The following is a 17,988-nucleotide window of genomic DNA, read 5'->3' as shown; positions in this document are numbered from 1 at the left end:
TATGGCAACTTTGTATGTCAGAAGAACTCTCTGATGTCACAATGTAAGACCATGATGCTAGGGAAATTCTGACTCTAGGATAGCTGGAAGGAGGAAAGAACAGAAGTATCTTGAGTTCAACAAGAGATTTGAGTGAGGACTAATCCATCTCTGATGGTTTCCTTGGGGTTTACCATTTATCTGGTGGCTACATTCCTGGCCACTTCCTGTCTCGTCTTCTCTAATGCTTTCATACCACTGAAAAGCCAGAATATGATTCTCACAGCCAAGGAGAGACAACAAGAGGGAAATGGTCCATCAGCAGGTGAGAAGATGTGCTGAAGTGAAAGGATGAGCAGCAATTAAGAGCAGCAAGAAAAGCAGATGAGATAGTGTAGATAGAAGCTTGGTTTTGCAAAGACAAAAGCAGAAGAGGAATGAAAAGAGATGTGAAAGGACAGTGGGGACCAGCTGCTCCATAAGGAATAGAAGCCACCAACCAAGAGTTGTAATACCTGCAGAGCAGAGCTCTCTCACTCACCAGGGTCCAGTCCCCACAGCCCCAGAGCAGCAGCAGCAGGGCTGTTAGTACAGACCTGGGAAGGGATCAGCAGGCAAGTCCATCTTGATAGGGCAGGTCTGTGTTTAAGCGGAAATCTTAGTCACTGTCACATTCAGACTCAATGACAGTAACTAAGGTCAAACACAGCCTCACCCTACACTTAAACCAGACAGAAGATGTGGGAGTAAGTAGAAGCTTAGGCAAGCCAGGACAATTAAAGTTTCTTAGTTTACTCATGACTCTGACTGCAGCCTCCATTCTCAGCAGGCCCCATCACACCTGAAGAGATCAGTGCCCAGGATCACACTGTTCCATCATGAGGCATCATAGGCCCATTTCCATATTGTTCACCTTAGGGCATTAGAAGGTCCAAGCTAACTTTCAGCAAGTTCCAGCTGCTTTCTAAGGGACAAGGAGCCAGCAGATGAGCGTCTACCCAGCAAGGCAAGAAAGGCAGGCCTGGGGATGGTGTTTAGGATCTGTCAAGAATAAAGAATATTAGGCGAGTCCATGATTTTGAGGCAGTTAAAGGTAAAGCCAAGGATGAAAGTAACCAGAGTCATCTTGTCTAGTGACTACTAGGCAAGTCTGTAGTGATAAGGCACTTAATCCAAGAATAAGTTGTCAATCTGTAGGTTAGGAGCCAGAATAATATGTAGAATACTCCATTCAATGGTTCTTCTAATGCCTTGCTTCTTTGTACTTAAGTTCCATTGGTAAAATAGCAAGAAGGGTGGTCTCCCTTTCCTGGATGATCAGTTACTACTCTGCAGCAATTGCATGCATTGCAGAGGGCAAAGGGAGAGAAGTTTTAGTGAAGTTTACACAACTTGTTTCCACACACATCAAGGAACCACATTTGGGAATTGTAAAAACAGTATGTGAGGGTAGGGGCGAGCACTGAGGAACACACTGAATGGAGTAACCCAAGAAAAGGACAAGGAAAACTAATAGAATGGGAAGGGCTGTGAATAAAAAGCTGCCAGGTATGAAGGAGAGAATGTATACATAGTGAGAGTGAAATGAATGTTTGCTCTAGAGTTTAGAAAGCAGGAAAAGAAAAGAGGTAGAGACTTAGAGTTCAAAACAAAGGTGATGTTGACCACATCCATCTCTGGCTGCAGGCTGGGAGAAGATGGAAGAAACATTTGTGGCCTCTTCTACAGGAGAAGGAATGGAATTAATCAATATGGTGCAGCAGGAGGACTCTCAGAGAATGAAGAATTCAGCAGTGAAGAATCTTCTGTTGTATCTGGCCCTTTCCTTGAACATTGTGATTCTGTTTTTTTAATTTATGACATAAAGAGTAAAAGTCATGGATGATGGCAATTTGAACATCTACTTGTGTTTCATGATCACATACTAGGCAGTAAGGCTTCTTTTCAACACCCACATCCCAGTGAACCTGCAAACACTGAGAAAAAGGACAGGGATCTTGTGCACGTACTGAAAGTGCTTTTTCTTCCTTCTCCCCTTGAAAAGTACAATAAATTCAGCACACAGCTCATGCATTTTTTTCTCCCTTCCTGCACTTCCCACATGCTTTTCAGTTGTGAGATGAACAGGTTCACACTATGCTGGCTGAGGAACTGGCCATCTTTGTGTGTGCATTCTAAGGCACATGTGAGACAATGAGGTGATCTGACACAACCAATATTTCTTCATCAAGGGTAGATTGTGCCTGACCAATCTGTTGGCTTTCTATAATGGAGTGATGGCTTCAGTGGACAAAGGAAAGGCAACCAATGTTGTCTACCTGGACTTGTGCAAGGCCTCTGACATCATCCCACACCATATCCTTTTCTCTGAGTTGGAAAGTTTTGAATTTGAAGGCCAGACTATTCTGTGGATAAAGAATTGGTTGGTTGGCCAGAGGGTAGTTGTCAAAAGCTCCATGCCTTGGCAGAGGCTGATCACAAAAGGTGTCCCCAGGGGGTCTGTCTTGTGACTGGTATTCTTTAACATCTTTATCAATGACATAGATGATGGGAGTGAGTGCATTCTCAACAAATTGGTGGATGTCACCAAATCTGGACAGGCTCAAAAAGTGGACCTAATTAACCTACTGAGTTTCAACAAAGCCAAGTGCATGATGTTGCACTTGCATCCAGGCAGTCCTAGATATGTATACAGGCTTTGAGAATAAGTCCTTAGAGAAGCCCATCTATATATGTGTATCCTTAGAAATAGCAAATATGTACTTTTATCTTTGTCAGGTTGACCACCAGTGTGAACCTGTTCATCTCACAACTGGAAACTGCAGAAGTGATTAAATAGAGGACCTCCTAATCACAATGCCACAACTAAATTTGTCTTTGAAGATAGGAGGATCTTGAAAAAAACATGCACTTAATTAGCAAGTCTAGCTAGCCTGCAGGTAGTGAGATTACCCCTATCTTATCCCTAGTGATAATATGTATTAAAAAAAACACTGTGAAAATCCTGGAGTGTGCTAGTTTTGTTAAAGACCATCTAGCACCCAAACTTCCACAATTTTGCAATAAATGAATATCTTGTCTATGTGTGCGAGACTGGCTTATAGCACACCAAGTAACATATCTGCCTTTCAGACAACAGAACTGTAGTGCATGGGGCTACATCTGTCTCACAGTCAGCAGCAGTGTTTTCCAGGAGGTCCCAGTCCTAGGTCCACACCTGATACAACATTTGTATCAATGATCTAGATGCAGGACTGCATGTTTGCTGATGATACTAGACTGAGGGCTGCTGTTGTTGAGGGACAAGAAGCCTTACAGAGGGATCTAGATAGATTGGAGCATTGGGCACTCAGTATAAATTTCAATAAAGAAAGATGCCAAGATCTACATCTGGGAAAGAGTAATGCCAGATACAGGCACAGACTAGGAGACGAGTGGTGGGATAGCAGCTCATCAGAAAGGGATCGGGGGTGCTGATCACCATCAGGCTCGACATGAGACAACAGCATGCCTCAGCTGCCAAACCACATTTTGGAGTAAATTCAACACAGTACAGCCAGCTGGTTAAAAAAGGCAATTCTTCTGCTATATTTAGTGCTAGTGCAACCTTGTCTTGAATACCGTGTGCAGTTCTGTGCTCCACAATACAGAAGGAATGTTGAAATACTTGATATTAGAGCAAAGGAGGGCATCAAAGCTGGTAAAAGGGCTTGAAGGCATGTCCTGTGAGTATGCTTGGGTTGTCCAGTCTGGTGATGAGGAGGCCAAGAGGCAAACTCCTTGTGACTCTCTATAATTTCCTCAGTAACGGAAAGCAGAGAGAGAGGTGGCCAGCTTTTCCTCCTGGAAACAGATGGCAGTACACGAAGGAATAGCACAATAATGTAACAGGGAAGGTTCAGACTGGATAGTAGGAACAAATTATTTAACGTGAGGGTGGTCAAAACACTGGAACAGGTTTCCTAGTGAGTTGAGTCATGCCCCACGCCTGTCAGTGTTCAAGAGACATTTGGACAATGTCCTTGTTAATATTCTTTAACTTTTGGCTAGCTATGAGGTGGTCAGGAAGCTGAGTGAGATGATATTTGAAGGTCCTTTCCAACTGAACTGTCCTATCTTATCCTATCCTATCCTGTCCTGTCCTGTCCTGCTCAGAATAAACAAGGATTGAACTCACCAGCTTCAATAGTGTCCCTATCTTTGAAACAGAAGACCCATAAATTCATCATACATGGTAGAAAGAAGGAAAATAATGCATATTCCAGAGAATTGTTACCCACACACCCTTAACAAGATAGATACAAGAAATAAAAATCTTATCAAGTTGCAGACTGTCTCTTTTTCTATACATTATAAACAAAGAAGTCCAGCAGACTCAGTCCAGTGGAATAACTGCTGTAATACAAAAGATGCATAGTATGATGTTACATACATTTGGTTATTAAGACAACTGAAAGAAAGACCAAATGTTCTAAACATGCTGATAGGACAAAGTTGATTAAACAAGTGGAGGGAAAGTATACAGTGTTTAAAAGGTAAAGATTTTAAAAAATACTCTAATTTTCTGTTTTCTTTAGTTTTGTTTGTTTGTTATAATGGTTAAATAAATCTTATTATCATAAGGTATTATTATCTACTATTTGTGAATTTCAGCTCTGTACTGTGTTCATGCAGAGAACAGACCAAATAAAGATACAGACTAGGCCATAAACAGTTTGTAATCAAAGGGATTTTTTTTAATTCTTCTAAAGGAGGAGGAGGGATTTGTTTTGTTGTTGTTTGTTTTGTTTGAAAGCAAATGTTTTATTAACATGTTAGCCTGTAAATTAATGAAAAAATCTCTGAACAGTTCATTCTTGGAAAATATTTTCCTGCATTGGTCAGTGTGTGAAGATTAACACTGTTGTTAGGCTTTTAAAAATGTAATAATTACATTGGTAAGGGCTGTTTCCATTTGCCCTCATCTATTCCACAAACCCAGGCATTCAATATAATAAGTAAAATAAACAGAACAGTTCTAACAGCATGCAAAATGTGGGAGAGTTTTGAATAATCTTGATTTGGGGAAATTTTTAAAAATTGAATTGATATAATTATTAGGTTGCTCTTGAGAATGTATTTTGTGCACATCTCCTGCTACCCTAAAATATATTATTTCTTACTCCCCTTTTTCTCTAAAGTAAATTATTACGTAAAATTCAGTTTCAAGTAGTTATTTAATTATATGTCAGATAAACTTCTCTGTTTGGATGCTAAATATTTACAAATGTAGGGATGTGGAAGCCTGGTTCAGGATCCAGAGAATTTGGAATATTCAAGTTAATGATATTCAGATACCTCTAGAAAAACCTGGTGACTACCTTGTACTTCATCTTTATCCATATCCTCAACCCTAAAGAGAGATTAAGAATAAAAGAGGAATCTTTCTGGAAAAGACAGAAAGAAGAAAAAGAAACAATTTTCAACTCCCAGTCCCACTTCCGTCAAAGAGGACGTTTCCTTGTGAAATGCATGAATAACCTTCATTATTAAATGACTCATCTTCAGCCTAGAAACTGGAACCACTAATTTTTCCTTACAACTTATCTCCATTTATCTGCAGAAGAAGAGAAGAGGACTCTTCTCTCACTGGTAACTTACTTGTATGGTTTCCACTGTAATCCAAAGGAATTTTCTAAGATGCAATCTTGTATGAACAAGTCTTAGGACTCTAGCATATTGCCCTGCCCATTCAACATGATGGTGAGGTTGTTTCAGTGGACAGGGAAATGCACTGAACAGCAGGCCTAATGATGCAACAGTCCTTCTGTTAACAACTCCTCAGAAGCTACCTACTAGGGAGTGGCTAGTCATCTTGTTACCTTAGGACTTGCTGAACTACAGAGTTGTCCCATCTGAGACAGTGCTGGGAGCAGCAGGAAGAGACCCTTTTCTCTTATGAGCTCAATCTGAGATGATTCCTACCATAAACAGCTGAGAAAAGGATAACAAGAAGAGGAAGGTAGAAGAGTAAATAAATGCTCCACATCACTCCATTGGCCCTGAGTATGATACATAAGTCATACTTTCACAGCTCAAGATTTCATCTCCCTGGGTTCGTATCTCTCATCCTCCTTTTCCATACAAATTACCAGATGTGGCACTTGCTGTCTGGATTCATTGGTGATCTACGGGGACAATGGAAGTGTTTTACAAAGTCCTGATTATTGCTGACAGGTCCATAGACACGAAGTGGCAAGGGACTATGTGGATCTGTATTCAAAGAAGACTGTAAATCCTCAGGATCCTGGTGTCCACACATTGCCTGAAGGGAAGCAAAACAGAAAAGTAAGTCTGTGCAAAAGTGCTCATGTACATAAGTCATAAAGCTCTTCATGCCTCTGCATATTCCACACAACTGGGACTGTTGAAGTCGACAAGGAAACACTTTCATGGATGCCAACAATATTAACAACCTTTGCTTTTGAACTAAAGTTTCTTCTCTCTTTCCCTACACTCTGTCCCAATTTTCCTATTTGATCAGGCACTTGTGTTTTTCTTTTTGCCATGTAGTCCACAACACAAAGAATTTAGGCCATCTTGGACTTCAGGCTTATGTAACCTTAGACTCCATCTGCTGTGGCACTACAGATGTAGCCCTCAGTGTTCAGGTTTAGCTTATTAACAAAATAAATTAATGATCGTTACGAAAGGGGAGTACTTAACATCACATTACTGTGTGAGAGGTTGGGAGGAAGGTTATGTGGCTTTACTGGTGTTACAGTTGACATTCATCATTCTTCAGATTCCTGCCCTTATTCAGTGAGGAATGATCCAGTCATTTGTCAGATCACCTCTGAAATACAGTTCTTGGTACTGAGACCCAATTATTTGTGATTTTAGAACTGCATTACTGCTTTTCTACATACTGTCCTGATCTGATGCTAATACATGCACAGAACTTTTTTCTTTACACAGTTACAGTGACTAATAAGGGTGAGACTTTTCTGAGTGCAGAAATCCAAAAGCCTATGTTGATAAACTCAGCTTCACAACCATGTACATGGCACAAATCCTTAAACTATATTCCCACAGAAATCTTCAGCTAAGTGTACATGTATTTCTAGTTCTTTAAGTAGCATTCTGATTTTTTTTTTCTATCAGTCACTCAGAATTACTGTATATCACGACAAAGACGTGGATGGAACAAGGGACAGAGGAATATGGACTTTTTCCACTAAAGTTTCTTTTTCCGTTTATATGATTGCTCACAGCAGGAAAAAAAAAAAAAAGTATTCAGTGTCTGACAATGAAGTCAGCTTGCTCTGACACAGATGGTTTGCTACAGCTTAACATTGGTAGATTTCAGAGATTTATGATGGTATATTCATAGAAAGGCATCTTGTTTGCTTTGAGATCCACAACAGATTAGGAGCCCTGAAAGTGAATTTTAGCCTTCAAAATAAGATGCTGAACTTTCCAACAGCATCCATCATATCCAGTTCTTCAAAGAGTGGGGGGAAAGGACTGAATATTGAGAAAGAAGAGCTGTAATCATGCAAAAGACAGTGGGGAGTGAGAGAGATACATGGTTAGCCTATAATTCATTACATGAGCAAAACTGAAGTAGAAAAGCTGGTCATGTGAAAGTCCAATCTTCGGTAAATGCTCCTCTTGTTTATGCTTTTTCATCCAATTCTTATAGGCCTGTGGAGAGAGAGAAAACTGATAAATTTCCTTTCAGTCAGTGTCCCAGAAACATATCTTCTGCCAGTTATACATATCAATCTAATATATATTTAATACATTTAGCATGTTTGTATCTCTTTCTGCTCACCCTGAGGTGCCTTGCTGCTTGATAAACCCCTAATAGCTGTAAGAAGGGAGAAGAGCAACATTAACTCCTCTGCTTCACATTTCAGACACTACTACACACAACTGATCAGAAGAGGAGATTAATGACTATGCTGTGAAAAAGAAAAAAGAAAATTATTTTCAAAGAAAGAAACACCTATTTGAATAAAAAAATTTAAAAATATTGCTATGGACGCCATCAAAAATTCCTTGACCCTCTCAAAATTCTTCTCGTAACATTGTAATAGGTTCCATCTGACACCTAGAGAACTCAGAGCACCCCACACTCAATAATTAATTAAACTTCTCAAATCCTACATGAAGGAGTTCTAGACAGAAGTATTGCTGAAAATATTACTATGAATTATATTATTATCATACTACATTATATTCTAGTTCATGTCTCAGCTTAGGTATAGCATAAGCATATAGTAAACCAATATAAAATAATAACTTGCTTTTGTAAGCATGATCTAACTGGGGAAGTAAGAAAAAAGGCCGTCCCCAGCATAAGTGAAGGGAAGAAGTGCTTTTATATGGTGGTAGTGAGGTTATAAGCACAATTCTGTGGACAGCTTATAGTTTAAACAGCAGAAGAAATGCAAAGCACTGCTTTGCTGGCACAGGCTTGCAAAAATCCCAGAATGGAGCAGCACAAGGGTCAGGTCTTATGACTTGTCAGTTGGGCCATCTGGTGGACTTCATGGTCATAGAAGTGAAATCAGAGAAGTTAAGTAGACTAGAATACCTGGTAAGCAATGGCAAGACCTCCGGTGTCTGCTGTATTCTCCAACAGCGTGGAAGTACCATTGACCTTAAAGCCAAAACTTTCATACTGTTCTACCAAGCAATCTATAGATTTCTGTAGCACACTACTGTTGCATGTAGGACAGCCACCAGGACGCACTGTGGGGGGAAAAAGAATCCTAAGTTAAGGTATTTCTGATGCTCACTTGTATCCCTCACAGAGTTTTCTTAGTAGTCCACTTGATATTGTATGGGCAAGCTTCACTTGCTTTAATAATGTATGTATGCATGAATATAAGGAATAGGATTTAAGATCTCTTGAGGTAAACTGCCACTGGGGTCTAGAAGAGTAAACAAAGAGGATAGGCTTCACCCAACAGCTGGTACTTACTATAATCATAAAATGCATGAAGAAGTTCATGTGCCATGAAGACCCCAATGGCTCCAAAGTTCACAGCACTGAAAAATAAACATTAAAAGAGTGGTTTTGAAAAGAAAAAGAAGACAGTTGAGAATTCTTTATAACCTATTCTACTCTGAGAGCACTCAGAAGCATTTTCAGCATTTTCTATTTATTGTCTTCCAGATGTGGTACTCTGTAAAAACACAAATACTAATGTAAATTATCAATACTTCAAATTTTACCATGAGTCTCCATTAAAGTAGTCTTAGCCAATAAGCCAACATAATAATAAAAATTTTGAATGAAATGCACCAATTAACACTTCTGAAGCATGAACTGAATCTAGAATCACACAGAATAGTTTGGGTTGGGAGCAACATTAAAGATTATATAGTTCTAACTCCGCTGCCATGGCCAGGGACACTTTGCACTAGACCTGATTGCTCAGAGCTCCATTCAGTCTGACCTTAAACATTTCCAGGGAAAGACCAACATTATTACATCACTGGAAAGTCATTAAGGCACTAACAGGAACAGAACAATGTTCTCTTAGAGCTGTTCTTTCAGAAGATCTGTAGCTTATAACAACTGAACTATCTTGACAGTTTCTAATTTTAGAAATCATTGTTATTGTCATCTAAACTGGCAAATTGTTTTTGGCATTAAATTTAAACTCTGAAGCAACATCTGACAAAATGTTAATGTGCTAACACAAGTCTAACTTATGAATCTACAGGGCTGAAATGATGGAAAAAAATATTTTACTAACAACAAATACAAAAGAGATAAGAAGCTGCAGACCTGCAGAGAATTCATACCGGTGGTATGAGTTTTTCCTATTATTCTTTTGAGGTGTCTTATTCGTTATACTATAATGAATACATGAAACTTAACAAGCACTAGAAAATCTCATACAAGTAGTGGCAGAATTTTACCATGGTAAAAATGATTTAATTACTTTAATTGAGATGTGTTTCTTTCAGACTTTAGTCTTTTTCCAGTTTTACCTTATCTTTGGAGTACAACAAGATTATGACAAGTCTATATCAACGATCGTGCAAAAAGAAAGGATATCAGATAATATTTTCACAGTTGACAGTTTTAAGTGCTTTTACTACCAGTAAAAATATTGCTTAAAAGAGCTGTTCAGTATGATGAAAAAACACAACTATAACATTGCAGTCTACAGAAGTGTCATTGTTGCAGGAAAAGCCTCAGAATGAAAAATATGTCTGCTAACTAGAGGAGGTTTCTTGAAAAAAAAAAAAAGAAGAAGAAGAAGAAGAAGGAGGAACAGAACTGTATTTGGTCCATCTGAAAAGATTTTTTTGAAAGACGTTGCTCTGGGAGGCTCTTATTTGCTCTGGATTGGATCTTTGTGGGTTAGACTTAAGAAGTATTTGCAATCTAGAAAAAGAAAGGTGAATTGTTTTTTTTGCAGTTAACCTACAGAAGACTTCTGCCTCCTTTCCTTGGAATGATACACTTGACTTAGTTTAGTTTCACCTAGGTTCCAGTTTTGCATCAGTAAACTCTGATTCCAGTGAAAAATCACAATTTAGTATTCATAGAATTATAGAACTTAGAATCATAGAATTGTTAAGGTTGGAAAAGATACCTCTAAAATCATTTACTGCAACTGTCCACCCACCACCACTGCCCACTAAAATATGTCCCTAAGTACTACATCTACCCTTCCCTTAAACATCTCCAGGGACAGTGGCTCTGACTATTCCCTGGGCAGTCCATTTCAATACCTCCATCCTTTCTGAGAAGAAATTTTTCCTAATATCCAAGTTGAACTTCCCCTGGCACAACTTAAGGCCATTACCTATAGTTCTACCAACAGTTATATGGGAGGAGCTGACCTCCACCTCACTACAGCCTCCTTTCAGGTAACTGTAGAGAGAGAGAAGTTTCCCCTGAGCATCCTCTTCTCCAGACTAAACAATTCCAGTTCCTTCAGCCATTCTTCATAAGACCTGTGCCCAGACCCCTCACCAGCTTCACTGCCCTTCTTTGGACATGCTCCAGGACCCTGATGTCTTTCTTATAGTGAGGGGCCCAAAACAATACTTGAGGTAAAACCTCACCAGTGTTGAGAAGGATGATCACCTCCCTAGTCCTGCTGACTGTACTGTTTCTGATACAAGCCAGTATGCCATTGGCCTTCTTGGCCACCTGGGCACACTGCTGTTCAGCTAGCTGTCAACTAACACTTCTAGATCTTCTTCCTCTGGACAGCTTGCGAGCCAATCTGCTCCAAGCCTGTAGCATTGCATGGAGCTGCTGTGACCAAACAGTGCAGGTCCTGACACTTGATCTTGTTGAACTTCATCCCATTGGCCTCAGCCCATCAATCCAACCTGTCCCAATCCCTCAATAGGGCCTTCCTAGCCTCATAGAACAGAACTGTCAAACCATTTCCATCTGGCTTCAGAAAATAACTGTTTTTCCCCTTATCTGGAATGCTATAAGAAAGAGAGATTAAGGGCAGATCTGCTGAGATTCCTTCTGAAAATATGGTGTAGTAAAAGGACTACATTCAGCTTCACTTTTTCAGACTTTCCATACCTGGGAAACTTCACATGGAAAAAAGGGCTGCGGAACATTCCAGCAGGAAAGACCACCATGTGGTGCCTTATTGAGTAGTATGAATGGACAGCCCAGGGGGCCACCTGCCAGCTAGAAGTAGAAAAAGAGAAATGAGAGAATGTACTGACTCTTTACCTCATGGATTGCTCTTATTCTCGATTGCAGAAACAGTTCACTCATTGCAACAGTTTATACAGCAGAGGAGAAGGATGAAATTCACATTATCTAGAGTTAAAAGCATGTGATATAAACCTTAACTTATTTACAGTTAGTCAGAGCTATGAGCATAATTTTCACACACATTAAGGGATTCCTCTTCACAATTTCGTCTGTGAAATAAGTCAAGATTATTAGCCTCCTGTGATGACCATGACTGAAAATGTCAGACTCCCAGTATACTCAGTTCCACTGCCTGCCTTCAGAAGCATCCATGTCCTCCCTTTGAGATCTCTCCACCAATATTCACATCAAGTCAGTGCTTTGCTGTCAGTTAGCTAAGCCCAAGAACACCAACTATTTCTCTTTATCAAGGGTTTATGACAGAAAAAATCCCTCTCTCAGGAGTCTGAGACTGTGCTCCATAACAGTGGTGTTTCTGATAGAATAAGATAGGTGAAAATACAAGACAATGCTTATTTTTTATATATGCGTGCTCTTGCATTAAAAAACAGCAGCATCTTGTCCTTAGGATTAGGAGGTATCACCTGTGAGTTAGGAGATGTGATTATGCCCCTCAGTTCAGGACTGATTAAACATCACCTGTTACTACTCTGTCCAGTTCTGACAATGTCCCCTTCACCCTCAGTAGAAAAAGAGATACAGAAATACAGCTAGACACAATCCTGAGTGACATACTCCATTTCAACCTGTTTTGACTGGGAGGATTGGTGTAGAGATCACCACAAGTATATTCTACAAGTACATTATTCTGATAATTTTTCAGTTCAGTACTGACACTTACATATCTTGTGAATGATGCTGAAGGAGCTTTGAGAATGAATTCTCCCTCATTCTCTTCAAGCAAGCCACCACATTTAGGAAAAAAGTGTCTTCATTTATTTCCAGCTAAGGAAAGAGTAGAGAAATGTCACCATCACAGGGAATGATCAAGTAACAAATTGGGGAGTATGAGTGAGAGGAAAATTCCACAGGCAAAAAAAAAAATTGTTCATCAAAAGATGGAACCCCTATTGTGTGTTTCTTTGTTTGTTTTCCTTCTCCTGGTTCTAAAGATACTTCACTTTAAGACATGACAGGAACATTATCTGTCACCAAACAAAACATGCAAGCAGATCACAATCAAGAGGAGACAATACAGGCAACAATGAACAGTGTAGAAGTAATAGATACTTGTTAATTGGATTCATTCTCAGAAACAGAGCAATATGATATATGCTTTGATTCAGGAGTCATAAACTCTTTTGGGAGTGGGCAAAATATCAGCCAGTACAAGTAAACTGCTGGTAAGAGGCAGATAGTTATATTATATAGCTCACGTTCTGGTATTCCTGGTTCACTTTGGCAGTCTGGAGTATGTAAGTTGGATAGCCAATTTCCACTTGTAGTTTGGACACCTGAAATCATAATAAACCAACAAAACAAAACAAAAAAAGAAGAAGCATAACCAACAACAGGTTCTACATTCTGGTAATTCTTCACAAACTATTTCTAAGCAACAAAACTATGACCTTATTAATCAGTCCTTTAAAAAACAACCACTCTATTCCAACAAGATATCTCATCTCCTGTTGCTATTCTGTTTTCATCACTCAGGGACCTATGGCCCAGTGCTTTTTTTCATTTGTTTTCTCTTTTTTTTCTTTTTTTTTTTAATAACACCATTTTCTTAAGTTCAGTTGGTATTTTTTAAATTCTACAGATATATAAAACTAAAGGTACAGTGTACCTCATTACAGTTAATTCATGGCATTCATAGCCTCCCTCTGCCTATGTATCAGTGCATGATCACACATGCCTGATGGCACTTAAAAAACTACATAGTTTTTGGTGTGTGGATAAGGTGAGGGAAAGGATGGCCTCAGTAAATTCTGCCTTGTGCACTCACCAAGACTTTAGCTTCTTGGCGAGTTTGTTCATCCATCCACTCCAGCTGATCCAGTTGATCACAGAGGGTATCTTGGATCTCAGAAAACATCTGGTCAGCCTGCAATGGAGAATAGAAGGCACAGTCTTAAGTGCAGAAACACACTGTTCAGGCCTGCCTACTGTCTTCCCATGTTCCAGCAATTCAACTACAATACAGTAGGTCTCTTGATGAAAGGGGAAATAGTAGTTTCCACATCTATTTAGATCTGGGTTTCTTAGGCATCCAGTGGTTCCTCACAGGTCTCACAATTCTTTCCCACTCCCCTTTTCCTCTTGCCTATCACTGTAAATAAGTCTCATAATCCCTTTTTGTTCAATCCCTTCTGAAATGGGAATGGATAAAATAATTGTCCCAGTTTTACAGTGACATGAAAATCCAATATTCATAAGTATTTCATATTGGTGTCTCCCTTTCCAAAAAGCATGGAGAGTCTGAATCTCTCCTTCACAAAATTATTATGCTTTGTTCATCCAGCTTTGTGCTTCAATACAGTCTTAGTTTTTCACTGTCTTTTCTTGGAGTTGTTTACCCTTCTCACTGCAAACTCTTTATAAAACATGGTGACTATACTAACTCCCCCTTCCCCCTAGCTCCCCCCTCCCCCCCCCAAAAAAAAAAGAAATCTGGTCACCAAAGGAAAAAACAAACAAACAAACAAAAAGTTTTTCCAATGGTGCAGGGAGGTGTTCCATTTACTGTGGATCCATTCAGAATCTTTTGACATTGATTTTTTTTTTTTTTTTTTATTACAACTGGTCATAACCATTATGTAGCCTTTGCTCACCTACCATCTGCTTGTTGGCTTTATGACTGAAAATCTTGCTTTAAAGTTTCAGGATTTATGATGCATAATGTTGATATTGTCATTCCAGTTAAGCACTTCACATGTATTTGTAGGGTTTCCATATGTATTTCCATATGTATTTGTGCTGTACACATGACTTTGTTAACAGATGAGATAAAAGTAATAATGTTGTTTATTCTAGCAGTGACAGTGCCCTTGTTCTGATCCCATTTGTCTAAGGAGGAGGGGAAATATGTAACCACATGATATATCAAAAGGTATAAAACCTACACACGATCCTCCTGCTTTGATGTATTGCTTAGTTGTTGGGATAAAAAATTAAAATTAAAATAAAAAATTAAAAAAGGGATGAAGCTGAGCTCTACTTGGGATTAAGATGAGGAATACCTACAAGTTTCTTGTTCTGCTCAGGGAAGATTTCTTTCACAATCATCTGCCCTAGGACTGGCTCAAAGAAAGAACTGGTATCAGTCAAACACTTCCTCCAGCGCTCATCTGGGATCTGTAAGAATAGAAAAAGTAATCAAGACATATGAGAATGAAAAGGAAGAGACAAGAAGATGAAGATGGTCAAAAGATATGCGAACATGCACTCAGTAGTTCATGCGTTGCTATTTAAAAGTGACAGCTATGGATGAAATGTAATCCCTTTTAAGCTACTTCAGAAAACTTCAACACAGCAAAGCAATGTGTTATTTACAATACTTAACTTCACACAAGATGAATACTCATATTCTAGCTGTGACAAAAACATAGAAGGCGGTTAACTACATATTGTTTCCTATCCCATGGTATAATGCAATTAGCTCTCTAAAGTTTTGTATATCACGTCTACTTTCACAACTTTTTGAGAAACATAGAATCACAGAATCATATAAAGGTTGGAAAAGACCTCTAATATCATCTAGTTCGACCATCCACCTACCACTAATATATCTCCACTAAACCATGTCCCTTAGTACCACATCTAAATGTTTCTTGAACATCTTCAGGAAGGTTATTCCACCACCTACCTGAGCAGCTCATTTCAATACCTCACCACCCTTTCTGGGAATAAATTTTTTCCTAATATCTCAACTGAACCTCTCCTGGCACAACTTTAGGCCATTCTCTCTAGTCCTATCCCTATTTCCCTTCTCCTATCACAACAAAACTGCAAAAGAGTCTGTATCCTTTTTTCTTATAGCCCCCCTTTAAATACTGAAAGGTCGCTATCAGGTCACCTCAGACCTTTTCTTGTCCAGGCTGAATGGCTCCAGTTCTTTCAACCTCTCCTCATACAGAAAGTGTTCCTTTCCTTTTATTCATTTCCATGGCCCTTCTCTGGATCTGCTCTAACAGGCCCATGTCTCTCCTATACTGAGGATGTCACATCTGGATGCAGTACTTCAGGTGAGAACTCACCAGCAGAGAGTAGAGGAGCAGGATCACTTCCCTTGACCTGCTGACCATGATTCTTTTGATGCAACCCAGGATACAGTTGGCTTTCTGGGCTGTGAGGGCTAATTGCTGGCTCATGTCCAGCTTGTCATCCACTAGTACCTCCAAGCCCCCAAGTTCTTTTTGGCAGGGGTGTGCTCTATCCTTTCATTTCCCAGCTTGTATTGGTAGTGGGGGTTGCCACAACCTTTATGTAAAACTTTATGTAACTTTTATGTAAGAGCTTTGCACTTGGATTTGCTGAACCTCATGTGGTAATCTTGGTTCCACTGCTCAAACCAGTCTAGATCTCTCTGGATAGGATCCCATCCCTTGGAAGTGTCATCCACAAACTTGCTGAGGGTGCACTGCCAATGTCATTGATGAAGATATTAGAGTGTTTGTCCCAGTACTGACCCCTGAGAGACACCACACATCACTGATCTCCATCTGATCAGTGTGTGTCTTAGTTTATTCAGAGGCTGTAGAAGCTGAAGAAGATGGCTAAATATTAACTCACCACTTCAGATTCCATTTTCCCATAAAGAATCTTAGATAGCTCCTGGCGTGCATCTTGGAATCGACTATCAAGGGCAGGGGAGAGATTCCCAACCAGACAAACAATCATATAGATATGCGGAACCCTGTAGGAAAATGGCATTTTAAAAGACCAATACAGAGAACCACTTTAACTCCCATTAAGGTGAAGTCACCTCCTGGCTAGATGAAGTCAAATTTTTGAGCAGTAATTCCATTAAATCATTAAGAAATGAATGGAAGCCAATCAGTTCTGAACAGCAAGTAGTATTCAGTTTTATGAACTGAATATTCAAATATGAATAGAAGCAGGCAGAATACCATGTAAAACACATTGGAAGTGCCAGAAAACCATGAATAAGAGAACAAGGTCGATATGGTGAATTTTTTTTCAGCAATAGTCAGATTGTCATGTTATGAGGTCATCGTAAATAAAGAGGTATGGCAAGTGCCAGAGGAATCATTTGAGGCAGAGGAAACCTGGTAGCCTGAATGACAGCAACAGAATATCCTGAATGGTCTACTGCTGGGTCTATCAAAAGGGGGATTGACTTTCCTATGAAACCCACTAACATGAGTCAACCAAAGAAACACCCTCAAGAACACCTTGAAGACTCAAGGGGTAATTAACTTCAAGTGTACAGGACTAATTATGGGAGGAAGGAAAAAGAAAATTTTAGCACTAGAAAAAACATATTATGGAATATATCAAGGAGATTGGAGGATTCTAGAGACTTATTATGGGATGTTTATAAGAATGACCAGAGGCAGCAAAAGAGAGAGATGATGGACTAGGAGAAAAGTGCACAGTAAAACTGAGGGGAAAGTTGGTAAGAGGGAATGGTTGAGTGTAAAATTTTGGCTTGTCGGGATGTTTGTCTCGCTGTGCCCTGTGTGTGGTCACCAGAGTCCGTCTCATCTTATTAAATGCTACTCTTAAATAGTCTCTGGGTGAGCACTCTCTCTCCTTTGGGGTGGGAGCGTGGCAGGGATGGAACTGGCTACTGGAGAGACAAGGAGAATCGGCCGTTGAAAAAGCCAACAGTATGTACAAGCTACTGAAGAAATCTGTTTGTACATACGTGTTTGTTGCAAGCAGATACATGAGTACCTGCAACCAGAGTAGGGCTGCAAGTCCCAGTGGACCATATATGAAGGTACCAGTAACTGTGGAGATCAGGCAACCTGAGGCCAGTTACTGGAGTGACTGAATGTCTAAGATCAGCTATTGTAGCGGTGCATACTGTGTGTGTACGTATGTATACTTACATGTATTTCACTACTGTAGTCCTGTCCTGACTGACCATAAATATTAATTCTTACCTCCCTTTGTGCCATTCTTCAATGATCTGTGACATGCCTCTTAAATAATCCATATCATGCACTGTAATTGGCTGAGAGAGATTCATTGGCATAGGATGGAAGACAGCCTGGAGACACGATAACCAGTCAATAGCAGGTGCCTTTTCCTGAAAGTAAAACAAAGCTTACGTGGCAAACGTCCAAATCAACTGACAAGAAATAACAGGAAAACTAGGATTGTCCCTTTGATACATATAAGAG

At 39.6% G+C, this 17,988-nt stretch overlaps 1 protein-coding gene across 5 annotated transcripts in view; it reads right to left on the bottom strand.

Annotated features, from left to right (window-relative positions):
- Nucleotides 1-1,852: 1,852 nt before the first annotated feature.
- The window catches only part of LOC116239752 (kell blood group glycoprotein homolog), a 31,669-nt gene continuing 15,533 nt past the window's right edge, over nt 1,853-17,988 (bottom strand). For all 5 annotated transcript variants that reach the window (XM_090149669.1, XM_090149661.1, XM_090149684.1 and 2 more), the window contains 11 exons: nt 17,749-17,894; nt 16,409-16,532; nt 14,861-14,971; nt 13,623-13,721; nt 13,054-13,131; nt 12,519-12,622; nt 11,537-11,647; nt 8,951-9,018; nt 8,561-8,718; nt 7,570-7,665; nt 1,853-6,283 (listed from right to left, as the gene is read on the bottom strand). In XM_090149669.1, the coding sequence (XP_090005795.1) occupies nt 6,107-6,283; nt 7,570-7,665; nt 8,561-8,718; nt 8,951-9,018; nt 11,537-11,647; nt 12,519-12,622; nt 13,054-13,131; nt 13,623-13,721; nt 14,861-14,971; nt 16,409-16,532; nt 17,749-17,894 (1,272 nt within the window). In that variant the 3' untranslated portion in view covers nt 1,853-6,106. The remainder of the gene's footprint in view (nt 6,284-7,569; nt 7,666-8,560; nt 8,719-8,950; nt 9,019-11,536; nt 11,648-12,518; nt 12,623-13,053; nt 13,132-13,622; nt 13,722-14,860; nt 14,972-16,408; nt 16,533-17,748; nt 17,895-17,988) is intronic.

The sequence above is a fragment of the Phasianus colchicus genome, chromosome 1 (assembly GCF_987193195.1).
Source record: "Phasianus colchicus chromosome 1, bPhaCol1.hap1.1, whole genome shotgun sequence".
Taxonomy (NCBI): Eukaryota; Metazoa; Chordata; class Aves; order Galliformes; family Phasianidae; genus Phasianus; species Phasianus colchicus.
This window is presented reverse-complemented; position numbering and strand designations above follow the sequence as displayed.